The sequence below is a fragment of the Pseudomyrmex gracilis genome, unplaced genomic scaffold, assembly GCF_002006095.1.
Source record: "Pseudomyrmex gracilis isolate BER0280 unplaced genomic scaffold, ASM200609v1 scaffold_47, whole genome shotgun sequence".
NCBI classification, from domain to species: Eukaryota; Metazoa; Arthropoda; class Insecta; order Hymenoptera; family Formicidae; genus Pseudomyrmex; species Pseudomyrmex gracilis.
This window is the reverse complement of record NW_018020631.1, coordinates 119,364-137,703: the sequence shown is the minus strand read 5'-3', so window position 1 is coordinate 137,703 and position 18,340 is coordinate 119,364. Positions and strand designations below refer to the sequence as shown.

Genomic DNA, 18,340 nt, shown 5'->3' with positions numbered 1-18,340 from the left:
AGTTAGCTTTACATTTTTGAAGAAGAAGCCGTATTTCTATCTCATTCTTGCAGCTAACGTCGAAACGTTTTCAAAATATCTATTTGTGTCTTTTGCATAAATCATTCCCGAGATATGAAACTTCAAAGTTGACATATCACCAGCATTCGCATTACTTAATGTAAATTGGGAAAGTCGGATTTGTACATCATAATCTTCTTAAACTTGCGTGTGTGCATAGTATGTCAATTTCAATGTCTTTTATTGCGCTACAAAATATTTTTGAGTGTTACGCGGTTTGTGGGAAACATTAAATAATTTTTAAACATTTTCCCAGACCTAGTGGATTTACAATTTTTCAAATTTTTTTGTTTTATAAAGCTGAGAACCATTTTCTGGTATTCTAATGTTGTTTTCAACATAAACTAATTTCTAAAGATTCATTAGATCTAGAGAATTTTAATAATTTTTATTTTAGTATTATAAAGCGCTGCGGATCGGTTTTGCGGAGCGTTTTTTGACTAGAAAAAAAAAGCAAAAAAGTTTTATTAATTTTTTTATATCTGAAACATTGCTGCGTTTTTTTCTTGACAATGATTTTATTAGCCGTTCTTATAGTATTTTCTAAAAACTCTAATCGATAGCCATCAATCACATATCTAAATCTTCAATAATTTAATTATTTGTAATATCAAATATTTTTAAAACATTAAGTAAGCTGATTGTAAGAATCAATTAATTTCATTTTACTTAAAAAAAGTAAAGGACATTTGTCAGAACAAGCTCAGATTTGAATTTCAGATACTCTCAAAGCCACTGATCATTTTGTTCAAGATCATCCTAATGTGATTTATCAGAGCAGAGGGTAAATTCAGTAGTATATATAGTGCCTGATAGAAATAATTACACATACAAAATGAAGATCAAATCTTGTCAGATAAGGGTACTTATTTTTTAGAAAACAACTCTGTTAATATTACATATATAAAAAAAGAATTACTTAAAAGATAGAAGACTTGTGGCCACATTGCCGACAATAGATTCGGATTTTTAAACAAAGTTTTGGCTATTCTTTTTAAAACATGGTGTGCCGAAATTACACATAAACATAACCTTCTCAGAATTTATATCATCCGTTATAGTTCATTAAATACTTTAGCTTTATTCTTCCGTAAGATTATTTTTAAAAAAAGTTTAGCATCCACATTTAGTCATGTTTCTAATAGTTTTTACTTAATCAAAATTATATCTAATGTTGTGTCATCTTTAATGATTCTTTTGACCTCATTTTGTTAGATGGTGTTTTCTTTTTACAAGTGTACTGATAGATTTCGCATTAAACAATGTTGCCAACAAATACTTAAGTCAAAAAAACTGAGACCTCCAAAGAGGAATTTTTAACAACGCTTACATTCATTTTCAACCCTACATATTTTTTTTAATATCAAAGTTTACAGACAACTTTAGCATACTTATAGGCTCATCACTTTCTCCAGTCTTAGCTAACATCATACAAGATTTAGAGACTTTTCTTAGGATAGAATCGGTTTTAAACTATTGTTATACGTTAGATATGTTAATGACATAGCATTAATGACTTCTAAAGATCAGTTTGATGAAGTTTTCGAAACTTATATCATCTCTGATTACAACTCACCATAGAAATAGAGATTTTAACAATAACCTTTACTTTTTAAAGTTATAACTAAAAAGATTTAACTCTTTTTAAACCGCAATGTTGTTTTTATATGAATATAAAACCTCAATTAACTTAGTTAACAATGGCACAATTTTCTTTAACTTTCAGTACATATCTGTTTGTTATAATCTTTTTCCTCATATTTATGCATGTATTACCTTGCTATTTAATGTCTCTATTTTTACACACATATATATATATAAACTATAAAATAATGTGTAATGTGTAATAGATAATAGTAGTACATAATTGATTATTTAATAGTTATACACATAATATTAAATATACTTTTTTAACAAGAGTTACATGTTGTAGTATGTTTTTACCAAAAACGTTATGGTTCAATTTATTACACACATATATGTTATTTGTAACGTTAAATAAAACATGATAAATAGTTTTACATTTTGAGAAGAAAATAGAAAAAAAGAACAGTGACATTATCGACGTGATGCTGCTTTAAAGAGCTTTCTACAATAAGATAATAATAAATCAGAAGTCAGAAGCAAGAAATTGACTAATCACAATCGATTATTCTTCTGTGATTTGTCTGTGATTGGTCAACTTCTTGCTTCTGACTTCTGATTTATTACTAATATCTTATTGTAGAAGGCCCTTAAGGCCGAAGCACAGACTTTTGCATAATGCATAACGCATAAGACATAAGAGAATTAACCAATCAAAGCTTTCTAGAACAAAAAGTAGGGATAAAAATGAAAAGCTGGATTGGTTGATTTTCTTATGTCTTATGCGTTATGCAAAAGTCTGTGTTTCAGCCTTTATAGTCAAAAATATATAGACGTAGAATGTATAGACTGCGCATTCCCTACCTTTGCCGTGTTAAGAAAATGTCTTCAACGTTGAGAGAGACAGCTAGTGTTGAGCAGTAGCCTCATTTTTGTCTAGCGAAGTAGTGGGGGAAAAAGAAGTTTTCGCTGATTGATAGAATAGTAGTGGAAAAGTGGGGGTAGAAAAATAGTGGGAGTGAAGAGGAATGAAAGAGAAGGGGTGATGGCAGATTAGGCGGTATGAAACAGTAGGCTTCTTCTTCTTTGCATTTATGGTTCCGTGCCCCTTTAACTGTTTAGGCACCGGCCAGTCTTTGCTATGAAACAGTAGGCCTTAATCCCACCACAAACATTGATAAACAGAGAGAGAGTTACTGTTCAAAGTATGTTGTCTTAACCATGAAGACATCTTTTCAGCCAAACGCGCAGTCTATATATTCTACGTCTATGGTCAAAAATAATCTGGCGCTTGTTGGCGTTATCGCTAAAGCCTGTTCTACAATAAGCACAAGACGCAAACGCAAACAGATCTCGAATGGAATTGACTAATTGCATTGATTAAATCAGCCAATTGATCAATGTGATTGGTCAATTCCACGAAACCTGCTACTTGCGATTGCATCTTGCGCTTAATGTAGAATGGGCTTAAGAAAAACCATTTTTTTGTCCTTATATTCCTAAACTCTTGCACTTATTCCGTGAATTTTTGATTGCCACTATATATATCTATGATAACAATAGTTTTTTGGCGAGCTGCAATGGACCAGAGATTAAATTCGACGTACGAAGGCATCAATAATAATATTTTGTGCAATAATATTAGATGTACAAAGTAATTTGATGTTTTACAAACTTCGAAGTTTAGTCATAAAAACTTAAATAAAAGTTTAGTGTTCAAAATATTTTTATTATTTATTATTTTTTAAATTATTTTTATTATTATTTTATTTTTGAATAGTTTAGAAGTAGATTAGATTCGTGTGAAAACATTTGTGTGGAAATATTAGAGTAAAAAAATCTAAGATGAAGAAAATTGTTTTCAAATTTAGAATTACTTGGTAAAAACCGTTTTCTTTTCTCACCCAAACGACGAAGCAGAACAAATATTTTCAATAGCTACAAATGTCAAAATTAAAAAATATATAAATTCTTTAATAATACTCTTTCTGCAATTTGCATAGTTTGATCTAGTTTTCAGAAAGAAAATATTACTTGTATTACTTTCAAAGCAGACTGTACAGTTAAAATTGCAGAAAATTATGCAAAGCAATGTAATATGTCTGATAGCGTTTGAATTTTTCCGTAATTATTATTTTATTTTTATCTTTTACGTTTTAACTCACAGTACTCACACATATGTTTAGTCAATTTCTTTTTTATGCATGATTTATGTAACTGCGTTCGGAGAGCACGCTATCTGCGCTATTGTATCATTTTATCTTTATTTCTTATTAGATAGGAAACAAAGATAAAATGACGCAATAGCGCAGATAGCACGCTCTCCAAACGCAACCTACATGTCATAATTATATTTATGACATTATTATATTTATCTTTGTTTTTTTTTCAGAATTTATTTTTATTTTGTTTTTTTCAAACTCTTAGAATTATACTTATTGTTATACTCTCTCTCTCTCTCTATATATATATATATATATATATATATATATATATATATATATATATATAAGTTTAATTTTAATTTTATTTTCTAAAATTGAACAATAAATAGTATTAATATATTTTTACAAAATTTTTTTTTTTAATGTATTGATGTTTTTTTAAGTTTTATATGCAGCGAAATATCGGTTTAATTGTACAATATATATGTTTGTTGTAAGAATACTAGTTTTTGATAGTTTTTTTATTTTTATAACAATGTTGGTAATGTTTCAATTTTTACAAAATAAACGTTTTACTATATAAAAATGATTTTACATTGTTATGTTAACTTGGTTTCCTTTTGTATGTCACATATCTTATCTTACATTATAATCTTTCAAATCTGGTATTTAATGCTTTCGCGATATATTAAGAATAAGAATGTCTGAAGATGTAGTTTTCGAGTTTGAACTGAGTGTCATTTTCATCGACTGCTTTTGAAATTATGATGAGATGACTCAAAATGTCCACGAAACGTCGGGTATAAAAATGACATTAATCGATAATTCAGGCGATTCAAGCCTGAAAATTATCTTCAAGAATTTTAAGTTTACAAATATTTGAAAAATTTCTTGAAATTTTATGTAGGAAAACAAGAGTACTTTTTTCAAATGTAGTAAGCACGTTAATGAGCGCACACTAGACGTTATGTGTATGAAATTATCCGGCAAGTTTAGAAACACTGCGCTGAGTAACGTGTTTTAGTATTTTTTCTAAGATAATGCTGGCCTGTGATTGGTGTTTACGTACTTATATAAAGTTACAATTACAATATGTTCACATGCAGTAACCTTAATTCATAGTGGATACAAAAAAAGTATCTATATAAGCATATATAATATTGCTGGAAGAAAGAACATATATTACAAATATACTTCGAGAATAAACTCGATCTACAGACATAACGTCTATTAAATATCTAATGAATATCTTCATGTGATATCTAATAAACAGTAAACCGAGAGTGTAAAGTGTATAAAATGTTCTGTGTAGGAATGATATCTCAATATCGCGCGATAAAAACGTATACTTATTTACTATCAAAAACACAGACTTTTTTATACTTAATTTATCATGCATTCTTAATAAATAATATAATTTACAAAGTAAATTATTTTTTAATTATATTTTGATCTACGCGACAATGTCAAATGAATTTTTAAATATTTGTTTTAAAAAACCATCTCTTAGTAAGATCTCTAATATTTATATGTATATTATATTAATTGTGTAATATACATAATATTATATTAATTGTGTAATATACATGTAAACTTAAAAAAAAGCGTATTCACAACCTTTGTATTAAGTACACATACATGTTTGTTCAATTGTAAACAGTAGCTGTAAAACACACATAGTAACGCACGGAAGAGTATAAAGTCCCTTTTGACTTGCATGCAATGACACAATTTAACATCTAAGCACTATAATAATAGTTTCACGTAACAATTCAGTTGTTTCTTTTTGTGAAACTATGTATATAACGTTCAGAATTCTACTGAGGAAAACTACGAATTTACTATGGATAAAATAATTATCCAAACAATATTGAATTAATTGAACCTCAATGCGTAACAACAAAAGCACGTTTTCATAATGATGTATATTTTAAATGTTTCGTTGCATCGAATTTCACGTTTAAAGATATAAATTTTTTCTATTTTGAGTGTATCATCAGCAAATAGATTATTTTGTAATCATACATGTATACACACGCGCGCGCGCGTGTATATGTATATATAAGTATCGATAATAATCTATTTGCACGTATATTCTTCGGTACGTTCTGTACAGGTTTCACAATGCACGCGACAACACCAATGAAACTTGCATTTACATTGCCATGTTTTCATGAACTGATGCGTGTTGTAGCCACGACCGCAACACATTAAATCACATCCGTCGGTTCCTGAAAATACAGAAAACTAATGAGCGAGAAAAGAGGCATTCTATTGAAGATTCATTTCTGCTTATTTTACCTTTACTCGTACGATTGCAATATCTGCCTTGTGTGCCGAGACTGCCTTGTGACAAATTTGGTTCGCAGTAATTGGGAGAAGACTGTAGAAAAACTAACTCGCTTCTCTTTGGAATCCTCTTTGGACTTATACCATCGTTAACTTTCGTCTTCTTTAAGACCAAGTGTGTTTTTCTCGGTCTGTTGATCTTTTTCCACGAAAGCTGTCGATCGTAATGTGATTTCATATCGTTCGGTTTACCCTGAGTTTTGGCATCGTTGCCTAATATAGGCTCCAATTCTGCTGATATAGGATGTAACGGAATGTCCGGTATCTGTAAATTATAATCATGTGTGTGTGTGTGTGTGTGTGTGTGTGTGTGTAAACTATGAAAATATTAAAATTTTCAGAATCAAGAACTTTGTTTTAACAGGAAAAGCAAAACAAGTGTCCTGAATAACCAATTAGAATCTTTTGAAATTTGTTCTTGAACACAAAAATCTCAGAGATTGAATATTTTTTTATATAGTATTTATTTTGACGACTAAACCGAACTTTTTAAAGACTAAAACGAAGCTAATTGAGAAAATTTGAAAATTAAAGATAACAAGACTCACGTTGATCGCTTCGAAAGAAAATGTTGCTTCTAGATTGCGTTAGGTTAAATTGAGGATTTTTATTTTAAATATCATAAAATGATATCGAAAATTACAATTTGTTTGGATTTGCTCAATGTATGAATTTGATAAAAAAAATATTAATTGACATTTACCTGACCTTATGACCTCCACCCAAGGTCAAATCATGGACACCATTTTACATCCCCCTCGAAACCCAACAACTCTGAAACATTTTTTCATACAGAGCATATTTTTTGATATTATTCCGATATTGATTACGCATGCCTCATCGTGTATATGTATATGCTTTTAGGGAATATTACAAGAGCTCGAGGGGGACACATCTCATATCGCGTGCAGAGTGTTTAATATTTGAACGAATATTTACTCAGTCAGGTAAATGCTTTGAATTAACTGTTGATTTACTCAAGACATATTTGTTAGTAGAGTATAATGTACCTGAGCTGTTGGTGGTGAAGGCGGTGTGACTGCTGTAACAGGTCGAGCCTTGTCATATTTTTTCTTTAATGCGTCGCCGATCTGACGAAAGCTGGGTAAAGTTCGCCAACATGTTCTTACGGTACACGATCCAGATACTCCGTGACATTTACATTCTGTCTGCAATAGGGCCTTAACTATCTAGATAAAAAAGAACGCGTTTGTATTAACGATTATAATATAAAAAAAGATAGAATAGGCTGATTGTGGCTCTCGGAGCGACAAATAAAAACGATTTTTTTTGCAGTTTTTGAACTGCTGACTCTGATTCTAATCTTTAAAATTTTTAATTTGTTGATTAAGTATTAAAATATCAGCACATGAAACTATATTTGACATATAAGATATGAAGTTTTTAAACATATAAGAAGCTATTATAAAAATGTGTTAATGGAAGTGTAAAACTATAGTGAATAACATTACAGTACACTTACAGTTTCCAATAATAAAATACTATTAAGTAAAATACTACAGTAGTAAAATAATTTCAATGAACAAAAATTTATACATTATACACATAAGAATATATGTGAAAAAAGCAAAACATTGAAAAAACACACAATGGAACAATTACTCTTGCTTAGAATAACTCTGACTTACATCAGCAACATTATTCTGAAAGATTTCTAATAAATGTTAAGCATTTAAATAAATTTTAGATAAAAGTCAACCATAAACCTAACAAAATAGCAAAATTGTCATAGCAACGTGGAAGCAACATCTAATCCAGCGACCCTGTATTTTTTTTAAAAAGTGCATTACTACAAAAAACATTGTTTTAAGGTTTTTTTTTAATTAAAAACATACGTATAATAATAAGCATATGTATAATTTAAAGGCAAACGTATAATATTTTGTAGATTATGAATGTGAAAACGTATCCATGCTTTGAGGAAGAGACATACTTCTTTATCTAAATCAATATTAATTTGCGTAATAAACAACACTGCTTTCAGATGCTATAGTCAAGATTTAAAATAGTTTTGATAATGCCTATTTTTATAATAATTTTTTAATTTTTTTATTAAACAAAACATGAATTATTAAAGAACTATTAGAGATGAGAGTATTTTTGTTTTACTAGCAACAAAACGCAAATTAATACGTTCGTAAAGCTCAACAATAAGAATTTTTGGAACTAGATATTTAATAGCTTTATATGCTGATTTTAACATTTTTTTGAACAAATTAAAAATTTTTAAAGGTCGGAATCAAATTCATTAGCTCAAAAATTACAGAAAAAAACATCGTTCTTTTTTGTTTAAAAATTTTACAATAATTTGACTGTATGATGATAAAACCGTGAAAGAAACTGCTCCATTATAAAAGTTAAGTTTGCTTACTTTTCTTCCAGCTCTGTTGTTGTGAAGATTCATCAAGCTCCGAGCGTCTCCTTCAAATTCTCTTGCGTCCAAAAACTTACGCGCAAACCTACATTTTATTGTAGCATTAACGTTTAATAAATAAAGTTTTTGCATTAATTTATCTTTTGCAATTTTGTCATACTTTCACTTGACTCTTTTACTGAACAAATACGAACACTTTCAATAATTTGTTTTTGCGAGAGGAGGAGAAGTTTCTCCTATAATGCAATGGTTATAACAGGTAGCTGCTGATCAGCAGCGGCTTCTTTCTCTCTCGCGAAACGAATTATTGAAAGTTACCTCATTCCGTATGTGATGTCCGCGCTGCATCCTCCCCATTCCCAACCGTTTGGTGGCAATTCCTTTTTTGTCCTATTCACAAAAGTGAGATAATTCAATTTGATAATATATAGTTTATGTTGATACATTTGGTGTAATATAATTTACATTTAGTTACCTTACAGCAGGTTCACAACCGCAGGCCGTAATATTACCGCGACTGCAAGCTGCGGTTACCGCGTATGTGACACCGGCGGAACTTATCGCATATGTAAAAGCTGCTTCCCTACTACCTGTTGACACAAGTAGATATTGTCTTTTTAACACAAAAATGTCAAATATTTTTAACACAAAAATGTTAAGTAGTGTTTCATCTGTTATATTGTTCAAAAGTGTTGTGTATATTTCTTATATAAGATGATAACGTGTGAAACAAAACGAAAAATTTGGAAAGAAATATTTCTTACAAAATACATACACTTGTATTGTGTAAATTTAGTGCAACTAGTTACTTAGTCGTATTATGCTTAAAGCATTAGCGTAATTATTTCCTTGTATCCCATTCTTCGATCATTTGCCATATTGAATGAATTATCGTACATCCATTTTCCTGTGATGTCCAGTTTTTATTCCGTCATCATTGCTGACATATACGAGCGGTTCTCTGTCTCGATTCTGTTTGACTCAGCCAGCGATTCATTCTATCGGCGTCAAAACTTTGTCTTTGCTTTAGGTTGTGTCTTTGGTTTAGGTTGTGCGATCATGACAGGCAATGATATATTAATTTATTAACTGATTTATTTAGATGAGACCTTATATCCACAGAGAGGAAGAAAGCCGCTGGAGATTCGAGGAAGCGTTTTGGCGCACACAGGCTTATTACTCAATTCATGCCGGGATTCGCAACGTTGGCTCTTTTCTACAAAGTACGTTAAATTATATTAATTCCATTTATCTTCCACGTAAAAAAATGTCATTTTTATTATTGCTTTCCTCAAATGAATTAATAATAAAAAAAAAGACATTAATATTTATAGTTAAATTATAATAAAAATACGTCTCATCGCTTCTTATATGGTATATAAAGATTCTATCCAACAATGATCAATGATTATCGCGATATTTACGGATATACAAGTGATATCGCAATGTGAATTATGGTAAACACACGTGTAACTTTCAAATTTGCTCGAAATATGCGGTCACGAGAGAATATACTCGAGCGTATATTCAAGCAACGTTTATTTCTTGCATCTACGATAATTATGTCTAAATAGAGCTTAGTTCGTAATTTAACTTTGAATAAATATCAGTTCTGCGAATACCGGATACATGCCAAGGGATATCACACACGGCAATAATAATTTTCTGTATTTATCATAAATTCTAGAAAATTTCTCTCTTCTCAACAGCATTTCTACGCACGCACGCACGCACGCACGCACGCACGCACGCACGCACGCACGCGCGCGCACGCGTGAACAGATTATTTAGTTTATTTAGGTTTCACAAGACAGCACTTATGTGAGATTTCATGAATGTACTGCTGCTGTTTGCGTATTAATGTACCTCAGAGATAAAATACAGAGATGAAAAATGACAAAGATAAATTAATTTGTGTTGTCGTATTTGACAAATATGTACATAAATTGTGTATTTCGATGTATAGCTTTACTTTACTATGATTACAGAAGTCAATTAAGGTGCTACAACGGTTTTAATTTCATCTTTATGTTCTTGAAAAACCAAGTGCAACAAGTTACGAGAAGTGATTAATAAGTATCCGAAACAAAAAAATAAATAAATTTATCGGATTAAAATGTATTATATTTCTTTTTTTAATATAATACATTTAACAGTTGACTTTTACTTTTCAATACACTTTGATCAATATTCTTTAAAAGCATTTACATAAAGGTGACCATATTTTCCCTTATCATAAGGATAGCAAGGTACATTGTTTTATTTTTAAGCTGGTTTTCTAATTTAGTTTCAACAATAGGTACATTACGTTCGGCTTCTCAGATGATTTTCTACGAAGTCATAATCATGTTGGTCTTGGAAAAAAAAGTACTTTTTCAGCTAATTGACAAACTTATTATTGAAATATAGTGAAATTATTTTCAAGTGTTTTAGTTTCTTTATAAGGTTTCTGCTGAGCTTTTTTATTAGAGGTAGCAATTTTGGAAAATTCCATTTTTTAAAAAAGCAAAAAATGCAAAAAACAAAAGAAAAAGATAAAAGAAAGAGAAAAGTACTCAATATGAGCACTCAGAGAAACTAGAACTATTATATTTCTACATGCTCTATTGAAAGTTTTGGATTAAAAAAGAAATTGACATTTAAACTTATAGTGCATATATCTATATATGGTGTCAATTATTTCAACTGTTGTGATTTCTTGTCTTTCCATTTTTTTGACTGCTTCATGATATGTGATTCCGTCTAGTTAATTTGATCTTCAAGACGCAGCCTGACAATGCTGTATATGTGAACATAGCATTAATATCAATGAAAATATTATCAACTTATTTCTTAACTTTCGAACATTTTCTCTTATTACGAGAAAATGTTCGAAAGTTCCAAACGTATCGGAACAAATTGACCAAAATTGGAACAAATCGGAACCGGGAAAATAATCGGGACAAAAAGTCAAAAATCGAAACTGTCCCGATAAAATTTAGTACAGATGATCACCTTAATTTATACCATTTTGATAAAAATAATTCGCAAATTCTTCAAAACAATCTTTTACGATTTCATTATTGCTTGAAAATTTCTCACAAATTTCAAATTCAGAAATAAATGAAAATTGCACGAAGACATATTTGGCGAATAAAGCGGATGAGACAGCAATTCGAAGACCAATTCGTAAATTTTGATTATTGTACTGTTAAAAATCATTGAGTGCATCTGCTTTGACGAGTCTAATATTTCACAAACACTATGTGCGATAATGAACCAGCGTTTGATACTTGGTAAGTTCTGAAGAATGAAACTTGTCAACGACAACAATTATATAATATGACACTACTGTTGCATCGATTTGGATACTCATTAATCACCTCTTGTATTTTAATTTATTTTGAAATCTCTTTTCTTTTGATTGCATTGTTAGACTGTATGTATATCTATATATGTGTCGAAACTGCCGTGTGCGCCAATTCGCACGGTTGTCCCAAGCTCGCGCGATATAGTTCAATATATGATGCGAAACGAGAGAATGAATACATCGGCTGTATACTAGAGGAGAACCACAAGCAGGCGAACAAACACACAGGCAAACAGACAGGCAAACAAGCATGCAGGTAAAAGCAGGTAGACGCAGGTAGGTAGGTGTGTCCATGCGAGAACACCAAGTGTGGGCCAGTCCAGTTATTTGAGACGGATAAGAGGTCGAGAAGATGAAAAAAGTGTGCGAGCGTGAGTGCAGAGAGCGAATATAAATGCACAAAAGATAAAGGAAAAGAAAGTGCAAAAAGAAGAACGTTTTATCAGGTGCAGCAGAAATTGATAAAAAGCTGCATTAACACAGCGTCCTCGCTAATGTTATCCAAAAAGAAATAGAAGAGGATATACATTTGGTGTTACATGCAAATACCGAATCTTTGTATTTTCTTTGTCTTCTGGATTCTCGCACTTTTTCTTATCACTCGCGTTATAGTTATACGATTTAGATTATTTTGTTATACGGAATAAAATAAACTTGTTACCGATGTAAAACACACACGAGTGAAATTATCTGTTGATAAATATGACAATTTGACGAGATAAAATATAGGCGATATATTTTCTGGAGAACTCAACAGAAAGGAGAATCAGAAATGTTTTTTGTTCTTTTAATTTGCAACAACTTTTGTTTAGTTCATCGGTTACTTAATCAACTTGAATCTTTATAATTCTAAGTTTTATCCAAATAATGGCGATCTCATAAAAATCTCATAAAAATCTTGCACGTTTTATCCGGGAAAGGGGGGAAGAGATAAGGGGAAAAGTCCGCCTAATTTATATTAAAATATATTCACTATGATTCGTCTGAGCAGACTATAACATCTCAAATGAGATTTAATGTCAATGCTTTTTCTGAAATGATTTTCAATCCGGATGGTCGTATATTTAATTATACACGGAAAAAAAAAGTTTTGCTATTATATGGTCAGCAAGAAAAATGGTTGACCCTACGAAATATTTTGTTACATCAACAAAATGTTTTGTTGGCAAAACAAAAATTTTACTAAACTTAACAAATGTTTTTTACTGGCCATATAGTAACTAATTTCTTGCTATTCTAGCAAATCTTTTTTTTTCCGTGTATACAATTACAATCGTATATTATATCGCTTACGCTTATAGCACACATGATGTGCGATTGTACGAATCGGCAATAATGATGTCTTCTCAAGAAGAACACAGCGTACGTATGTACGCAAATTTAAACTGCGCGGCCTAAGACAACTATATATTTCTCTTTATAATTTCTCTAGATAAATCTGAGTTGTTCCTAAGTGTCATACTCTCTTGTGTACGATGCTACCAAAAATTTATTCTATTCATTTATTGCGGGATTTACCTCTAACAAGACATTCATACGAATCTTAGACACGATTCGAGACGAGCCTTCTTTCATTTTTATGTCAGATCGCGCACTTACTCCTTACATCATTTGGTTCGATTTTAAAGAGTATATTATTAGCATTTCTTTCAATTTAAAACTATCTTTTAAACTTGTAAACTCACAAATTATACAAAGTGTGCATAATCCGAGCGCTTTAAGAACAGGAAAACATATTATATTGCCTCACTTAGCTTCGGTATGTTGAGCGGATCCGTTAATTTTACTAATTAAGTTAGCGACCGACCACCTGCAACCTTTTCTCTTACAATTCTCTTATTTATATTTTTTTGTACATCGAGTAGTTTTGCTCTTCTTATTTCTTGCTTAACTTCCTCGATGTCGTTGCTATTTTTGCAACGTTCTTCGTTTCGCGATAGATGTAAATGTATCTGCTCTTTTTTATTTATAATGAGATAAAGTGACATAATGTAAGGAATAATTTACGACAATGTCATTTACATGATACAAAAAATATATATATAAGTACATACACAATAACACCTAAAATGTATTACACGTGTAGGTCTAAATAAAATATAGATATTACAGTGTGATAAATATTAAATGCGATGACAGAGGATGACAATACTTACCTACCACTACCACATGGCCGAAGACCTGATCGTTGGAAAGTTGAACCTGAACGTGGGAACAATTCCAGCGGTGATGCCTGAATTGATGACGGCACTCGCGTAAACCCAGCGCGGCGCCTTCGCCCACTGCCGGCATAGTGTATGGTGCTTTCCTGCACAACTCACGCTGACTTCGTGTCAAACCAGAGATACGACTGCAAACAGCTGCACCGACAACCATCGCTCCAACCAGCCTAAAATAAAGATATTTATCGTTACAACTAGCGGTGAAGTAATTAAAGATCTTATGTTTTGCTTAAATCGTATTGTCAACGCGTATACAATGAATACAAAAGTAACATATAACACAACGAAGAACAAAATAGTTTTATTCTACCAAAATATATAAAAACGTGTAATTTTTTAAAAAAGAATTTACATTAAATTCAAAATATTAATTAAGTTTTATTAAACTCTTTAAGTTTGGCGAGCACTTTCTTTTCTTTCGTGTAATGGAATCGATGTGAGCAATTGTGTCGTTGATGTCATGCAAAGTCTTGTCGGGCGCTGGAGAGAAGTATCAAGAAAGGAAATGAGATCAACTGTTGCGATTGCATGGGGCGAGCAAAGATTGCAACCTTGCACGTATGGGACACTACAGTGGTCTAAAATTATCATTCATGAGAGAAAAAAACCATAATGAAAAGGAGAGAGAGAGAAAGAAAAAGAGGCGCCCACTTGCAAGCTTTCCGTTCAACAACAGGAACTTTCCATGGAGTTGCAATAAATGTTTGAGTGGAGAAGCTGCAGTCAGGCCTTTAGTTAATCAGCGACTCAATATGTGAAGATCTTTCAAAAGACGCATTGATATTCAATCAAAGGAAAAGAAAAATCGTAAACGCTCGAAAATCACTTTAAAAAAGTTTCCGCAAAACGCGCAATCCTAACTGCTATTGGCTAATTGAATTTATAGTCAATAAGCGCGTCCGAAATTTGTTATTTTTTCAAATGATAAGAATAAAAAACATTGAAATGCTATAAATACTTAAAGATAAGGTAGCGATCTAAACAAAAAGAAGGAAACATATTGAGCCACAAGTATAAAAAAAAATGATCTGATGATAGAATGGGATAGAGTTGAATTTCTGAGAAACAAAATTGCGATGATTACGCTGCATCTTCGGAGCCGGAGTTATTTGCATTGGAATGCATCGCACTGCTTTTGCAGTGGCTGCCAAATCCTTTCCTGTTCCACGTAATACGGCATATCTTACAAAGTATTTCAATGATAAACAGAAGAAAAAGTTGTGTATGATATGTAGTGAAAAAAAGAATATAGATATTAAACAATATAACAATTTTTATATCTCTAAGATGCTTGTTCTTTTATATTTACCGATCGCTTATAATTATTGTAAGTATGTATGAAGTATATTAAATATGTATTGAGCATATATATTGAATCATATTATATACATATATACATTATATATATACATTTTTTCAAGTTTTATACTTAATGATTCTATACACACACATACATATATATATATTATATTACATTAAAAGCGTAAACTTTAGTAAATGTAATAAATGTACTTACTAGTAATGTATAACAATTTTAGCAAAAATATTAACTTGAAAGTGCTACTATTTCTAGTAACTGTATTCATTTACTAGACAATCCATACATATGCCACAACACATCAATAAAAGCATAATATCACAAAGTAAATACTTGAATAAGTGATATTTGGAAAGTAATACATGCTTAAGTATAGGAGCGCACAAGAAACCTCTGCTCATTTCTTTGTGCTTTCCAATAAACAAAAAAACTTGAAAAGTATCAAGACAGCCAAAAATACTGCGTAGGAGTTCTAGTGCATTTTTATGGTTTATAATTTATGTGATGTGTACGTGCTAACAGAAATATTTATTTAAATTAATACAGTTTTGTTTATTTATACTTTTACTAAATCAGCTGTAAAGATGTATGCATCTGTTAATAAAAGTTTAAATTTAATTGCATGTAGATACATTTATTTTTGTCAAATTAGTAAGTGTATATATTATTAGTAAGTATATTTATTTACCAACTTAATACATTACTGTAACATACTATAATATGTATATAAGCGCGCGCACACACATAGAATTTAAGATAATACTTAGCCGACAGAAAATTACTCAGTCACAGTCATAAGTTTTCAGCATTGTGAATTTCTCTCTCTCTCTCTCTATCTCTATCTGATATTTACTTTTGTACTAAGAATAAGAATGAGTGTATCAAAACTCTTGACAAAATATAGTCATCGTAACTGTAGCAAAAGCAGTTTCAATTTAATCACAGAAAGTACATTGAGAGAGAGAGAGAGAAAATTAACGTTAAATATAATATGATTTTAATGTAATTATATTGTATTAACAGGCAGCTACTGGTTTAAGACAGAAGATATAAATCTATCCTTGCACAGATATCTCTTCAGTATTTGTGATTAGCTATGGCGTTAGTTATTACGAATGTTTGAATAAAACTTGCCTTAGATAATCGCTGAAACTTCTAAAAAAAAGTTCGAAAGAGTGGTTACGCGGTAAACTTGTATCTCATCAAAGTATATAAGAAAATGTCTCGAAAAGATTTGACACTGGATAAACGTTTACATCGTAGACCTTTTCGAACCTAGCGGTGAATATCTTCAAGTTCTGACATTGATGGACAGACAAACAAAGCAACAGATCGTTCTGATCACAAAATTAAACTAATTTTGACAAAACGATAATCCGCGATACAGCACAATGTGATAAAACACATTATGCACCTAAAAGTATGTTTCAATCAAGTTAATAAACTTCACAGAAAAAAAGTTATCTATGTCGAAACCTCTTACAAACTAGTTATTGAATTAATTAAAAATTTGAAAACAAAGCTGTTTTTGAGACATTTAACCAATTTTTTAAAACTATATCTAAAGGAAAGCTCTACATAAAATTAGAAAAAAATTGAAGTATATTTTTTCAAAAGTTTTGCCTTTGATTCTTCAGTCACTTTGATCTGTCAATGTTAAATTTATTTATTTATTTTTTAAAAGTCAGTAAAGAAAGACAACTAAAAAAATATGTATATACACAGAAAAAAAATGGAATTGCTTCAATTAAAGTTGACGTCACGGGCTGCCACAAAAATAAATAGTTCATTCAATTGCATATGCGATTAATTTAATGTCTAGATTCTTAAAGCAACTATCTGCTGTGTATAGTGCAATAATATTGATGTTGCATCAACAGAATATATTTCAATTAAACTGATACTGTTGATTCAACATCATTTTTTTTTCCGTGTACATATATGAAAATTAAAAAAATATATATATGTATTTTTTTCCATATATATATATACATATATATGAACTCTATGCACGATATTTTATCTAAATGATAGAGAAACCTTTCAGTATAATAGTCTCGTTTTTCAACCTAAACTAATGTTTGATGTGGTAAGGAAACATTTTACTGTGCGATGCGTGAGAAACAAGAAAAACTCGTGAAACTTTGATGTGTTTGTGCTTTTGGTTGCTGAAAAACTTTCTCATGTTATGACTTCGGAGTTATTGCTGATCACGAAAAAGAATCCGTGGAGATTTCACTGATTCTAAAGAGAGAAAAAGACTAGCGTTTATACTTAGCCAAGACTAATTAAAAAGATCCATCGGCAGACTCGAAGGGTGTAAGATAAGATCGGCGTTAGGAGATGCTGCGCCACAGTAAGAAACGTTGTCGTCGGCGATATACAGCGACCTATCTTGGGGTGAGAAAGTTTTGCGGTATTTCACATAAATTCTATTTTATCTTATTTGTTTCGCGGGTCGATACGACGTATCGATAAAATGCCACGTATGTTACAATTGATTGTCATCTACAACGTGATAAGAGAAGAAAAACATAACTTTTAAACTTTAAAACTTGATCGATTAAATGGTAAATTTTTCTACTGTATATGTACATTTTTTTCTGCTTAAGTGGACATAAAATAATAAATACTTGAAAAAAGTTCTTTTATTTAGAAAATATGATAAAAAGACAAACATGAAATAAAAGAAATATAAGAGTTACTCGATCAAAGGGTAATTTTGTGATATTATCTAGACGTGAACATATCAGTTTTGTAGTCCCATCGTGGAACGGTCTTCGTGGATTCCCACGCACGCATGCAGTAAAGAAAGAGAAAGAGGGCTTGTTCAGTTTTGAAATTTTGAGGCCAGCCTGGTTAAAAATTAACACAGGAATTATGCTAATTTCCTCAGTG

General features: G+C 30.8%; 1 protein-coding gene across 14 annotated transcripts in view; it reads right to left on the bottom strand.

The window, feature by feature from the left end:
- Positions 1-5,357: 5,357 nt before the first annotated feature.
- Positions 5,358-18,340, bottom strand: part of LOC109853360 (protein Wnt-5a) — a 31,823-nt gene continuing 18,840 nt past the window's right edge. For 13 of the 14 annotated variants that reach the window (XM_020425399.1, XM_020425398.1, XM_020425394.1 and 10 more), the window contains 7 exons: positions 14,059-14,291; positions 9,029-9,143; positions 8,872-8,943; positions 8,551-8,638; positions 7,169-7,348; positions 6,111-6,423; positions 5,358-6,040 (listed from right to left, as the gene is read on the bottom strand). In XM_020425399.1, coding sequence (XP_020280988.1) covers positions 5,889-6,040; positions 6,111-6,423; positions 7,169-7,348; positions 8,551-8,638; positions 8,872-8,943; positions 9,029-9,143; positions 14,059-14,291 — 1,153 coding nt within the window. In that variant the 3' untranslated portion in view covers positions 5,358-5,888. Of the gene's footprint in view, positions 6,057-6,110; positions 6,424-7,168; positions 7,349-8,550; positions 8,639-8,871; positions 8,944-9,028; positions 9,144-14,058; positions 14,292-18,340 lie in introns of all 14 variants that reach the window. The other variant, XM_020425401.1, reaches the window with a different exon arrangement.